Here is a 14,589-nt window from a genome sequence, read left to right on the forward strand (position 1 = left end):
CCATACTATGACAAAAATATGATTCAACGGTTGAAGAAATGGTTATCATTACATAGTCATGGGAATTGGTGAGTTGAATGATTTGGAGGCTTTTTCTCTCAAATGCTCTCGTGCAAGGCATTGGATTCCCCACCCCTGCTTCAAAGAAAGCTGCAAATGGAAGCTCTGAAAAGTTACTAAACTATAATGCATTTAGTGTATGGCATCTACTGCTGGCATGAGCTCATGGATAAAAAAAAAAAAAAAGATCCTGTAGTGGTACCAACTCCGTTAACAAATTAAGCGGACAGGGGTGAGTAAATTACTCAAAACTGTATTAATACATCACACACTGTGGTCAACTTTGCGTAACATTGAGGGTCTTTTATTTCTAAGACGACAATGCATCGGGACATGTGGTTACACTTGCACATCTTTTCAAAGCACATAGAAAAATAACGCCTGAATATTAGTTAGGAGTTTTAAGATCTATAAATAGAAGTTCTTTCGGGATAACGTCAAGTATATTCTCTTCATCTTCTCCGTGTTAAAACAATACTTTACACTGCAGTATATTCAAATAAAATAAGGCAGATAACAGTTTGCCTCTGTCTTGTCTGCGTGAAAGGAGTGAACTCTCTTTTTCTTTCTCAAAACAGTCTTTTCTGACGATGCGCTATGGAACCTGCTCCAATCAACTGATGACACCGACAGGTCGACACATGGCCAATAGAGTTCAGTTTGCAGAGAAAAGGATGGAGGTGGACGGGTTAAGTATTTCTGTTTGTCACATGTTGGACAGGAGCAATCGGCGCGAGAATAAAATTGCTAATGATGGGAGCTTCGATCATTTCATGAGGTTGCATAGCAAACTGTACAAAGCTACTGCTCCCATAAAGTTAAGACATTAACGACAATATACACAACATTTACAAATTTACAGGAGGACAAATCCATGTGGAACGAAAGGGAGTCACCGTCGAAGCAGGAGCCAGTCTGCGCCAAACGAGGTTTGGATCGTGTTTTCAGGACAAATGGGATCAAACTGAATCGAGAACCCGCAAGCTAAGTCAAAGTTCAAGCTGTTAATGGGGGAGTCACAGAAAAGAGAGTGTTATGGAGTTCAGAAGTGTGGGATACAGAGCACCGTCGTGTCATCTACAGTTACCATCTTCAGCCACCCTCTGCTCAAATCGATAGCAAGAGAGACGTAAACAGATTGATAGCTCGTCAAGTGAGCACGGTGTCCTTGTTAATGGCCGTGGGCTGCCTAAATTCATCTCCCCTTTTGGGCCCAGACGCTCGCGCTCCTCTTTACACACCGTTTGCACTCATCTTGCTCTTCTGGGACACTTCGGTTGCTGCTTTAGCCTGCCAGAGAAACAACAAAAAGCTCAGCTACTGTAGCGGTAGTATGACGCCCCATGCAGCCAATACCTTTTAAAACCAGAATATTGGCAGTATTCAGGTTTTTAAAAGCCATGTAAATGCGCGCAAAAACCGAATATGCCCTTATTTGGGTTTTTAAAACTCGGAATATCATACCTGGGTTACTCCCTTTCCAACCCGAATATGCACGCATTTATATGGCAATTGGAATATCCCGACCGCACGGCACATTGCGCACGCTCAACCGCAAGGAATCTTGGTCTTTGTAGTACAGGAAGTGCTTGTAAACGCGGCATCCTCGCCATTGCGAACCTAACTTGAATAAAATGATTCCTTTGCGGCGTTTTCACAGTATTTTCCGTCTCTATGGTAAAAATGACACAGTGTGTATGTGTATGGACACTTATACGTGTGTATACGTCCGTATGTCTGGTGCGCAACTCGCCAGAAATACACAAGGAGGAGGTAAAAAAAAACCATGGCGAAACTCAAGAGGCGTAACGCAGTGGCACACTTTTGGAAGGTGGAGGAAACCAACTGCTTTATTCCTGTGGTGAGTGACATGAATATTCTTTTTATTGACGGTAGCAACTAACAAGCGGGAACGACGTCTCTTTGCGTCACGACGTTCGCGCGTCGCCGTTTCAGTAGGCTTGTTCAAATGCAGGCGTACCGCTGTCCACGCGCGCTTGTAAACATGTTTTTCCGACTGTTTCGGAAATCTGAATTTTGAATATTACCTATAGCACTTTTATATCTGAGATCATATAATGTTGTGGGTGGTCAGTGGATAGAAATGGAATTGAAACCTTTTCATTCAGTGACATTTAAATGTCCGTTACATAATCAACCACCGCTTTCCCAAAATAGGGAAGACAAGCTGATGGATAAATGGATTATGTGCTTAACTCAATTATATAGAGAGCAGCTTTAATGATTTTTTTCATAGCGTTAGGAAAGATTTAGAGACTGTGGAGTTAAACTAAGTAACTTAAACTTTAGAGTGAGTGTGGGTGATGGCGACAGCGCTATAAATAGCCGCTATTTTGAGATCTCGCACTGATCAAAGTCTCTATTGAACCGGTTTATGTGCGCGCTTGTGCTTTTATTAGACTGTACATTCCGTTTCCCACCAACGTCAGAGTTCTACATATGTTGTTCTTTTTGTTGGTTTGTTTTATCATTAATGAAGAGCAACGCCTTATCAAAAATAAGAAACATGGTCTAAAGTAAGAGGCTGGCATGTTACGTGTGAAAGACCAAAGCCAGGAAGGACTAATTGGATGAGAAAATCCAGTCTGCTGATCCTTGCTTCACTGCTTTGTCTTCCATCACAATAGTGCCGACACAAACAAACCTCACTACATTGTATCGCGGTTCAGGAAATTTAATAAAAAAAACGAGGCATTGTTAATGATGTTGAATCTCCAGAGACATAGTAAGCCAGTTTGCGTCCGTTTGTTTAGGTAAATTCACTCTCTGCTCTCATGTGTTCTCAAATTGTTTGCCAACAACTTGTTATCAATATTAAGATAAGATAAGATAAGATAAGAACTCATCATTAATCATCTTTCTGCTCACCTGGAGGACTTCAGCAGCAGTTAAAGGTTTGTCCGGCATGCCAGGAGCCTTGTTCCTCATCTCCTCTGCCTGCAACACCAAGATGATGCATCAATGAGATAAAGTGGTAGCACTTTCCAATAAGTGCAAGCATCTATAAATTGGTTATTAATGCATTCAACTTTACTGCATAAATTCAATAGTAGTCTTAACAACGTGTTGAGTCATTTAAAATGGCAAGACTAAACTAATGCTGCCTGCATTTCTCCAGCAGCACATGAGTTGCTGAATATTCCAACAGGATGAGTCTTGACCTATACAATAAGGCTCACTTTTGTAAATGAACAACTTGTATTACCGTCGTTGAGAAGGCACAACTCATATCGGCTCTAAGGCTGGCACGGGTCACGTAATGGTGGCAACGATGCTTCCAAAATTAACTATATAGTTTGCGCAGTAACCGATTTGAATTGGCCTCCATCCGGCTGATCTTATCGGATGTTGTGTCGTAGGAAGGTACGGACCGGCCTGTCTTTGATGATGAGCGCAGGATCCGACAGCAGGTCTGAGCTGACCAAGGTCCCGTTTGTGCCATTATTCTCCACTGGGGTGGTTTTCTGTGAAAATAGCACCGGTGAAACTCGTCAGTCTCTTGCATGTATTTTGTATGCATCTTGCAACAAATTAAGTACATTCAAATATTGCCATCCTACAGTGCAACTACTTAACTCATTCACTGTCAGACATTTTCAGAACCTCTTTCACACTAACGTTTGAAAAAAATATAAATAAGTTCCTGGGATTGAATGGCTGGACTGTGAGAAGACGAGTACGTCCGTCGATGGCAGTGAATGAGTTAAAGTAACATGCTGTACCACTCGCAATTGTCAAGGAAAAGCGGATTGCACTGGCCGCTGTGGCTGTATTTTGGCTAGTGGCGGAGAAAACGTTTTCATGACAAACATGAGGTGCATTTCACAATCTGGTCTCAAGCTGGTTTCAGCTCCATTCGACATTCCGTGGCAGAAAGACTCTAAAGTAAAGTATTTTTTTGATTAAGACTATACACAAGTGTCAACATTTTTGGTGTACTCTAATTTTAGGTGAAATTCCAGGATCAACATAAATTGCTTCGTAATCTTTACAAGTGAACTTCATTTGACATTCTTTAGTCGAAATTTATAATGACATGTCCAGCTGTTCATTGTTTTAGTTCCTTTTTCAGACCTTGATGTAAACAGCAAAATTGAGAAACGGTGTGGTTAATCATGAATCAGCCAATACAATTCCTGGTTCAATTAGCATTAGTAGTTTGACAGTCCTCTTAAATCATGCCCACCAAGACAACACCTGACAACTGATCACCCGTAACCCACAATGTACAACGCGTTCTCAGATCGAAGTAGCCACCGATCTTTTGAGTGTCATCTCCGGGTTGCAATTGAAATACGAAAAATGGAATAGTCGCGGAAAGGCGTTTAAATGGACATCCTTGCAGATTTTCAGGTAACAAACACCTGGACCTGAAGGTCGGCTCCTTCAGAGAGAATGGCAAGATGTCCAAAACGCAATGCGCCATATACAGTTGGACATGATCATTCAAAGGTTTTACGTTTCCTTGTTAAAATTAGAGTGCATTTTAGGTTCATGACCAAATTCCAGAGAGAGTCCAATATCGCTGGCTTTTTATGAGTAGTGTATTTATAGCAGGGGTCACCAACTCCAATCCTCGAGGGCCCCTGTCCTGCAGGTTTTCCATCCCTCCCTGCTGTAACACACCCGTTAAAATGATCAGGATCGTTATCAGGCTTCTCAAGAGCTGATCATTTTAACGGGTGTGTTACCGCAGGGAGAGATGGAAAACCTGCAGGACAGGTGCCCTCGAGGACCGGAGTTGGTGACCCCCGATCTGTGGTATATGTTTCGGTATGGCGTCGAATCTCAACCACTGTACGACACCTTTCACTTGAGATTTGAAATTTGGAATTTCACCCAAACTAGTTGCAGACGATCGGCAACTCATGAAAACTTGTTGGAGAACAACGCACACTTGGCGACGCGACTGAAGAGCTTAGTACGTTCGGTGGCGTCACGAGTTGTGCAGCCGGCTTAACGGCGCGAGTTGGTGGAACCTCAAGTTTGGGCACGGGCGGGATGACTGGCGCCTTGGGTTTGATGTCAGTCAGGTACATGGCCCGCGAGAGCAGCAGCAGCGATGGAGGAACATTCTCGTTCAGGTGCAGGTCCAGCCACTGGATTTTGGGAGATAATTATTAAAAGTCTGGTTAGTTTACAAACTCATTGGGCATTTACACATGCAGTGGGGTCTCAACTCTTGAAGGTCCTAACTCCTGCAAAATCTGTATTAGTAGAAGAATCTCCACATGGGGTTACTGTATAACGATTCTGGTGACGTCCAAGCACAGTATTTTTATTTTCATCAGTTTTCTGCTTGCTTACCTGTTGCAGTTGCACTCGGAGCTGATCGGTGGTAAGACCGAGAGATCTCATTCCACGGCTGCGACAAGCTGCCTGCAGCTCGGACACACTCATTGCTGATACCCCCTCTGCTGCAATCATCTGTACAAATAAAGACATTTAAAATAGGGATAGACCGATACGCTTTTTTCAGGGCCGATACCGATGATTAGTAGTCAAGGAGGCAGATAACCGATATTTGGAGCCGATATTCATTTTCGGAAAAAAAGGAAAATATTGTCATCAAAATCTAAAGAAAAAAATTTACTCTTAACTTTGTTGCAACGTCTTCAAGCATGTTTATTGAACAATGTTTCAGGTTTTCATAATGTTGATTTTTTTATTATTATTTCAAGACATTTTTGACACTATACCTGTTATAAAATTCGAACAAAAGGTTCAGGGAGCACCCGGGATTGTCAGTATGTCTTGGAAAAAAAAAAAAAAAGAAAACTTAAAGAAAAGCTTCATGTTTTCTACAGTAAATGAAAATTTCAAAATGACAGAAATTTTAAACTTTCACAAATCTGTTTTGATTTCCACAGTTTGAAATTGATTTATTATCGGCCAGCAGAGTTTTGAAAAAGGCAGATGACGATATTCATCAAAAAGCCAAATATCGGTGCCGATAATCGACCCGGCTGATAATTTAGAATACCCTTCAGAAGTAAGCAGGAAGAGAGCAACATGCTTAATATCGGAGCCATAATTGACTCTTTCCAATAACACTGTTTTACATTTATGCAAAGTTCTTTTGAAGAGACATGTAACAAAGTAATCGACTGCACAGACGTTAAGTATTTGTAGCACAAGGCTTTTTATTCGCAGAGTTAAAGTCTTACTTATTGCTTCAAAGTGTCCGCCTGTAGCATAAAGACACCCGTCAGAGTGGCATGTTGGGGACTAGCTATTACATAAAAGCCTGTCGTTCATCCTCTCACCTCGTCATCTGACTTGATGGTCCTGAGTTGCAACATGAGCTGGAATCGCAACAGGTTGTTGGTGCCGATGGGCTGCAGCTCCAGCAGTTTGCACAGGGCCACCAGCTGGGGGCGCTCGAGGTGCTCCAACGTCAGCTCGTCCTCAAACAGCTTTGAAAAGCGGACTATGTCCTTGGTGGTGGGCTGCTCACCGGTGCCCCGAACCTGACACGGACACAAGGACGGTCACGTAAAATGGGACGGGCCAGCAGATTCTGACCTGATGGCTGCAGGTGTAAAACAGCACTGTGGCTCAACTTTTTTTTTTTTTTTTTTTAGGAAGTACTGTCACAATCAATCCTAGAAATACGAAACGGCTTCACAAACAAAACTAATGAAGGTGACTTCAAATTGAAATGCAACAAGACAAGTGATCATAACGATGATAAAGCCAAGTCTTTTTTCGATAATGCACCTGCTGAACATAGGTGGAGAAGCGCTGAGTCTCATCCTCGCTCTGAGCCGAGGCCTTGTTCCTTCGAGCCATCTCAGCAATGGTCTCTTGAAGAAATTTGGCAAGTTCCAGCTTCGCAGCTAGGCCCTTCTTCTGCTTCTCCTCCTGAACAAAAAGGAGAAGGTGGAGATATTATTCGCTGATTTTTATTTTATTTTTTTGCCTCATGAACAATTAACCACAGCAAGCATCATCCATTTAAATATGCTTGTTCCAGCCGCCCCCCCCTTTCCTTTAGGATAGTGGTGTCACAAGGGGGCTCCAAATTCACTCATGACGACATATGAAATTATCAAAACACACAACACCTGTAGAGCAGATGTTATCTGTAAAGATGAATATTAATAGTGGAGTCAAAAGAAATAGTGTTATTGTTATTTACATGGCTTTTAAAACCCCGAATACCGTCAATATGCGTGTTTGAAAAGGTTTATTGGCTGCATGTAAACGCAGTCATTGAAATGCACCTAAATACAGTAGATGCCTCCAACCACTAGATGGAAGTATGGTATTTCAGACACTGTTTACGTCATCATCCTAAAAGTCATGGCCACTTTAAAACACTTTTATCAGCATCTCCAGCTCTGTTTTCAAAACTTTGCACACGTCACGTATGAGGTCACAGCAGGCCGTGTCCTCGGAGGTCAGACGCCTCCAAGAGGGCAGCTGCATATGACATATGAGTCACTGAGGCGTGCTTAGTAACAACCGTCGGGATGACACCGAGAGAGATTAAAAGTACTTGTGGGTGTGCACAATGAGCCGTGGCTTCCAAAGAAAATTGTTTTGATAAGGCCAGTCGGCTGGATCTGCGGCAAGACATACTTGCACCGGCAGCTATCTCTGAAGTTACATAATGAGTGTGCACCGGTTACTGAGGCCACGTGTGTGTGTGTGTGTGTGTGTGTGTGTACATGTCCGCGTGCCTTTTTGGACTCTGTCTCAAAGGTTGAGGGCAACATGTCTGGGAAGAGCTTGAGGAAGACGGGAAGGAGGAACTCCATGAAGGGGACGATGATGAACACCATGAAGGGTACCAGACGGAAGAGGTCGGCGCATGTTCTCATCAGCTGTGAACACAAAAAAAAAAAAACAACAACAAAAAAAAAAACATCATTCTTTTTCTTTCAGCACCCACATATTGAGGCGCATTGTTACGCAGGTTCTGTGAGGTACAAGGGGCCAAATATAGCTTAAGCATGGCCAATCATTTTAAAATTACAAAAATATTTTAAGGGTGGAAAATAAGGCACACAACATAGCTACCAAGCACGGCTGACATCAGCTCGTTTCTGCTATGACGTTACTTCATAATGCGCAGAATAGCGGAGAAGTACAGACTAATTTTTCGAGAAATAAGTCTCTCTACTGTTGTTGTGCTACATTCATTTTTGGAGTGCAACTTATACAGCGATTTATCTACACCGTTCAGAAAAATGATATTGTTTCTTTTATTTATTTATTGTTTTACATTTACTCATGCACCAAATATTCTCTACGCTGTTAAAAAAAGATTCAATAGGCAAAAGGTACTTTCGCAAACGCTTCAAAAATGATACATTTTAGAGCTGTAATTGCAATACCGTGATAGTGTAAAACCACTCAAGGTTATCGCACTGTCAAAACCTGCCCATGCCAAATTATTTGTGGGAAATGTTTGTAATTATTTATCTTGGTCAAATTTTTTTTTTTAATATCATAAAATCCTTGAGGGGTGTATGAACAATGTGGTACATAAGATTGCATTTGTGACCGCGCCAAAAGACTGACATTTTTCTTGGTGTGGGAGCCTGGTGAGGTGTGTAATTTTGTTCGATTTTGCAGAATGCAGAAGTACAAAGAGGATCCTTAGTTTACGACTGAGTTATATTGCTGAGGCGGTCATGTAACCTGAAATGGTAGGCACATTCTGCACCGTAGTAAATCACTAACCAAATGTGAATGCAGTAGTAAAGTCATATATTCAGTCAATATTTGTCTGAGAACTCTTGGCAAAGAATATTAACTCATTCAATGGCAGACATTTTCAGACTCTCTTTTACCCTAATGTTTGAAAAAAATGTTACAAATATAAATAAATTCCTGGGATGTAATGGCTGGACTGTGAAAAGACAAGTGCATTTGTCAATGCAGTGAATGGGTTAAACAAGCCAATGAAAACCAGTAAGTACTGCGGTAATTGAGCCTGCCTTTTGTGCTGCATAACCACGTATTCTTAAGCCGCTGGTGCACTCTTAATAACCTCAAAAAGATTTGTTATAGTAATGCATGTTAGATAGCCGTAAATCCTCATCACAGCTCTACTTTCGGCATGCGCCGTTCAATACTTATTCACGCATAAATGTGTGAAGCTTTAAACGGTTTTCGTGTTGCTGTAATTAACCCAGAAGAATAATAACAATGGAAAAACTATTTCCAGAAAACACGCCGCATGACAAGACAAAAAAGACGTTTTGAATGCTGTTGAGACAGCCAGACAGGTCTTTAAACGTCACTGAGGCGAACCCCTGATGGGACGAGCTCAAAGTTGCAAAAACAATGAACCTAAAATAAATGTTTTTGAAATGTGGAAGGAAGCTGGAGTACCAGGAGAAAACGCACGCAGGCGCGGGGAGAAGACGCAAACTCCACACAGGAAGGCCGGACCCTTAACCTCAAACTATGACTCGTCCACCGTGCTGCCCTTTCCATTATATTCGATAAGAAATCACTTTTTGAAATAAGAAATTCAACCAGTGTTATGAACGCACCGTATTCAACTTTACTGAATATTTCCTCTGGTGCCGCCATATGCGGATCAGGTGTTTGTATATATGCATGAATTCATCAAAAACCTCTCTCACCCTTCTCCTTTCCCTGCGTGTGAGGATCTGTCCGTGCAGCAGACTCCACACCATCCTTCCTGCAACCGTGGTGTCAATGCCAAGCAACCGGAAGCCGTTATAATAATGCTTCAGCTCGTCGACAATTCTGAGATACAGAGCCTTCTTCACCATAACCCTCTCCTGCGCCGTGGGCACAGTAGGAGCAGGCGTTAGAGGTGGTGGGGGTGGCGGTGGCGTTTGTGGTTGGGCTACAGCAGGTGCAGTGTCCTTTTTCTCATCCGACGCCAAATTCTGAGCAGGGGGTGAGGTTTTAGTCTCCTCATTTTTAATGTCTTGGAGCCAAACGACGGAACTGTGCAGAGCTCGGGCGAGTAGGGTAGAGCTTTGACTGCAGCCCAGTTCGTGGCCTCTGTAAGAGCGAGGGTGGCCATAGCGGGAGTGCCTGAGTGGGTTTGTCAATGAGGAGATGTTGCGTGGAGGTTCTATGTGGAGGTAGGCTCTAGAAGACAGTGAGGAACAGCTGTGTCGCTGGGATAACAGATACGATCCCCTGTGGACAAAAAAAAAAAAAAAAAAAAAAAGGTCAGATAGGACGCAAACAGTGGAACCTTCAAAGTCGTATAATTTGTAGTTTAACCAGTCAAACGGGACATTGCAAAATTTCACCTACAAGCAGAGTACTGAACTTTTTCAGCTGGATTTTATGTGTTAGGTGCTACTAGGTGCTTGGAAAAATGCCACAGCCTGCAGGGTGCAGCTACTCAAAATTCATGTTGCATAATGCAGCAAATTATTGAAACGCTTTGCCATGTTCTTCGACATTCACTAAATTGACTCTTGTTACAATCCCATGATCGACAAAGTGGGAAGTGCATTCATCTGCCGGCAAACTAATTTTTTTTGTAGACCAAACTCTTGAATTGACAGAAACTGTTTAATAATGGTGTTGTCATACTAACATAAATGTACATAAATATAGATATAGTTTCTCATAAATAGATACACTGGTATATGGAGACAATTTATGGCACTTGTTTTTTTTGTTTCACATTACATTTGCGGTCAACTTCTTTTTATTCTTTTGTGACAGATAATAAAAAGATGGGATGACTGTGTGAGCTTGGAACACATTACAGTATAGAGATGCCTTTGGGGGATTTGAATGATTATACTAATTTAACAAAATTAAAGCTCTTACCTGGATCTTGTAACGGCAAAGAGCACCTGGTGGCTAAAGACTGCCATTGCATGGGTAGATCACTTTCTGGGCAGGAACATGAGGAGTAGGGAACACGCGTATATCCAATTACAACTCACTGGTCAACACCTTAAATAATAGTAAAGCACATGTATTTCGCACACGGCGTATTGTCAAGAGAGATTCTTGGTGGGCTAGCGCGACTCGACATAACACAACAATGAATGAGAAGCATAACAGTCGAAAACGGCAAGTCACTTGTCAAAACCGGGATACTGTGAGTTTGTTTTAAAATGTGCATTTAGATTACAATGTGTAGGCGTCAGTTCAAAATGCACGTATAATTTCAGCCTTAACTGGTCTTTATTAAGGAAGTCTTTGATGCGCCGACGTAACTCAGACTCCAGGCTAAAGTCAGCAAACAACACTCGCATTATTTTGGTTTTTTTCCACTCACGTGAGCTTCTGACGTTTAACTGGTCTCTTGACTACATCGAATGCAATTGTAAAACACAAGGACAAACGCGTTCCTAGTACTCAGTCAACCCTTAACACACACACAGTTTGAATAAGTCATATATTCGACTGACACCTACAACTATCAGTTTCAAGCCTTAGCCGGTTAGCTTGTCATCGTATCCCGCTAAGCTAGCGAGTGAAATGGCGAGCCCACTAACCTCCAACGTCAATGACCCAACTATCGCTGCAGACTGCGCGTTCAAAGGCTCGTTCGGTGCGACGTGACAACTACGATCCATCCACAACAAGCGGCCATTATAAATAAGAACGACGATGTCAGACGCCGGAGTGGCGATAAATCCATTGGAGGTGGCAGGAGCAGTTCGAATTGAGTCACAGAGTCTCCTCCGCCAGTGTCTTCTTCCGACTCCACCAAAACAACAGACCGCAGAATAACCTGCAGCGCTGGCACAGCTCCGACTGCGCATGCGTCGACGTGACGTGATGACCAAGACGAAGATTGTAAATGCTGAATTCAATGCTCGGCTTGTGGTTTTTTTATGGGCTATCCCTAAATCTGATAATGCACACATTGAAATGCTCAAAACGTGTACAGTATTGGCCCATATCAGACAATGTAACTCCTGGTTACAGGACTAAAAGTATCAGGAGTGAGTTTTTAGCATAGCAAATACAGCTACGTGACGTTTATGCTAATAGCATGTTGAGACTGAGCACATTCCAGTGATTAAAGGGTATTAAAAAAGTAATTGCTGGGATAAGAAGTTATACAATTATGTAAAAATTTATCATTTCTATAAGAGTTAAATATATTTCATGGTAAAGTCTAATTTTAGGATACTTGGACAGAATTACAGCATTCAGGTTAGTTGAAATAATCTTTTAAACTGTATTTATTAAATATGCAACCAGATGTACAGGACACATTGCTTAGAAAATATTTTACAGGTAATTTCACCATGCATTTTCATATTTTATTACCTGGGGATGCAAATGGCATGGATTCGACGCAATGGCCATATACTGTATACTGAAATAATTAGGGATGGGTGAGTACCAATTCCAGGTATCGGTATCAGGCTGGTACCGATACTCATGGAGACTGCCGATACCAGCCACCAATACTTTCCTCCCAACAATCTGACATTGAGTATAAATCATCCTCAGCAGGAGTTGGCACTATATGCAGCAGTTTGATACGTCAGCGAATCATCATCTGTGTCAGAAAGAAAGGTCTTTGTTCACACTTTTTTGTCATTGTGTTGAATTCAATTTTGTCAAGAGTACAATCCCAATTCCAGAGCTGGGCATTTTACTAAAAATTGAGCGTCCGTTATTCGTCATCGGTCTGCATTGTGGGTACCCTTCCGTCATTTGCCTTTTTTCCGGGGGGTAAAAAATAGTACCCGTCTATAAGCCTCAAATTTTAAACGGTCGTCCATCGGCGAATGTCATGATTGGGTCTTAAAGGTGAAGTAAACCCCCAAATTTTTCTTTACAATAGTATGTTCTATGCTCTTCCACTAGTCTAAACACGGCATTCTGATTAATATTGCGTTTGTGGAATCCACCCTTTTTTTTTTTTTTTTTTTTTAAACCTATCTCAGGGGGTGGCCATTTTGCCACTTTCTGATGACTGAAAATGACATCACAGTTACTCAGGGCTCAGGGGATGTCATTTTCAGTCAACAGTAAGTGGCAAAATAGGCGACCCCTGAGAAGGGAATACGTGGGCTTTACTGCTTAACTTACATTTTACAAATGCAATGCCGTGCTTAGACTAGTGGGGCTACACAGAACATATTATTGTCAAGAAATTTTTGGGGGGTTGACTTCCCTTTAAAGGAAGAAAGGCTCAGTTGTTCAGAAGCAAAGATAGGGTGATGTTAAGCACTTTGTGAACACCTGCTTGAACAGTACAACAGATTAAGAACAATGTTTCACGAGATACAATTTCAAGGAATTGAATGAAAGTCCATAACCTCATCAAATATTCAGAGGATCTGGAGAAATCTCTAAACATAAGCGGCAAGACCAAAAACCAACATTGAATGCCCATGACCGTAGATCCATCAGGTGGCACTGCATTAAAAACTGGCATCATTGTGTTGCCAGGTGGGCTCAGGAACACTACGGAAAACAACATAATAAGTTCAAACAGTTGTCGCTGCATCTACAGATGCAAGTTGTAGTGACAACGTTGTAGCTTTCGCTATGCATGGCAGGGTTTGAACATTCTTTTGCCTACGCCGGCATGTCCAAAGTCCGGCACGGAGGCCAGATGCGGCCCATGTTCAAATTTCCACAGCCCCTACCATAAAATTGAGAAAGTGTGGCCCGTCAGTACTGTTGGCCACAGTAGAAAATACACATGTACAAAAAAGCTATTTTATATTTCACCAGAAGATGGCAGCAGACCTGTAGCCGCGCTCGTGGGGGCTTTCGAAATACGAGTGCTGCCTCTACAAACACAAACACGCCACTCTCAGTCGTGTTAGGTGTCAGAGTGAACCCCTCACTGCATGATCTTTGTGTGGCCCTTTACAGCCCATATCTAAAATAGAGTCTGTAGCGAAGACAAAGAAAGTTGACAAGATAGGGCAAATGCTTCCACGACAAGTGAAAATTGGCAGGTTTTTTACTGAAATATAAAAACACTGCGCCTGCCCAGTTCGCTAAGAGACTGCGTTTATCAAGGAATTCGATATTACGACCTACACCCTGGACTTGTCGCATCCAACTGCAGGGCACATACAGACAAACATTATTTGAGATTCACACTGATGGGGAATTTCAAGTTTTAAATGAACTTATCATGCATGTTTTGGGGATGTGGAAGGATGCCTGGAGAAAAGCTACAGGGAGAAAGTGCAAAATCCACACAGGAAGGCCACAGCTGAGATTCAAAAGCCGAATTTTAGATTGATACGGACCCGCAAGCCACTCATCTGCAATTGCCGGTGTTGAGAAAATCAGATGTGTCCAATTGTCACTTACTTGGTCTTATTTGAATGTTTGGTTAATTCTAGACTATTAGTTCCTAAGTGTTAATGTTGTTCGTCTATATAATTTCTGCGATTGGCTGCCGTCCTGCCCAGCTTTTACACCGCCTCTGTCCAGTCAGCTGGCTCCAGCTCACCTGCGACCAATTTTGGATGGAACAGAAAGCATAATTCACTCGTGTCCTATCGACTGTGTGTGACATTATTAACACGTAAAAAATAGCTAAATGAAGCTTGGGAAGCA

At 42.1% G+C, this 14,589-nt stretch overlaps 1 protein-coding gene across 7 annotated transcripts; it reads right to left on the bottom strand.

The window, feature by feature from the left end:
- Nucleotides 1–337: 337 nt before the first annotated feature.
- On the bottom strand, nucleotides 338–14,372 carry letm2 (leucine zipper-EF-hand containing transmembrane protein 2). 7 transcript variants are annotated; one of them, XM_086030793.1, is made up of 11 exons: nucleotides 14,341–14,372; nucleotides 10,864–10,929; nucleotides 9,684–10,215; nucleotides 7,767–7,910; nucleotides 6,802–6,945; nucleotides 6,348–6,551; nucleotides 5,389–5,508; nucleotides 4,977–5,180; nucleotides 3,453–3,545; nucleotides 2,950–3,018; nucleotides 338–1,350 (listed from the first exon to the last, which is right to left on the bottom strand). In XM_086030793.1, the coding sequence occupies exons 2-11, from the start codon at nucleotides 10,908–10,910 to the stop codon at nucleotides 1,294–1,296; spliced, it is 1,614 nt and encodes a 537-aa protein (XP_085886919.1). In that variant the 5' UTR covers nucleotides 10,911–10,929; nucleotides 14,341–14,372; the 3' UTR covers nucleotides 338–1,293. The 7 variants fall into 7 exon arrangements, with proteins under 7 accessions (XP_085886919.1, XP_085886918.1, XP_085886917.1 ...); XM_086030792.1 differs by having other exon boundaries at nucleotides 10,864–10,992; nucleotides 14,341–14,363; XM_086030791.1 differs by lacking the exon at nucleotides 14,341–14,372 and adding an exon at nucleotides 14,277–14,300 and having other exon boundaries at nucleotides 10,864–10,992.
- Between the last annotated feature and the right edge of the window lie 217 nt (nucleotides 14,373–14,589).

The sequence above is a fragment of the Filicampus tigris genome, chromosome 5 (assembly GCF_054856515.1).
Source record: "Filicampus tigris isolate MCC_2025a chromosome 5, RoL_Ftig_1.0, whole genome shotgun sequence".
In the NCBI taxonomy this organism is placed as follows: domain Eukaryota; kingdom Metazoa; phylum Chordata; class Actinopteri; order Syngnathiformes; family Syngnathidae; genus Filicampus; species Filicampus tigris.

Excerpts from the sequence above, each read along its gene's own strand:
- letm2 (XM_086030793.1), bottom strand. The coding sequence starts at position 10,910 with ATGGCAGTCTTTAGCCACCAGGTGCTCTTTGCCGTTACAAGATCCAG. Across the intron at positions 3,546-4,976 it reads CTTCAGTCGCGTCGCCAAGT|AAAACCACCCCAGTGGAGAA; the intron begins GTGCGTTGTTCT and ends CTATTTTCACAG. Across the intron at positions 3,019-3,452 it reads TCATCATCAAAGACAGGCCG|GCAGAGGAGATGAGGAACAA; the intron begins GTCCGTACCTTC and ends TTGGTGTTGCAG.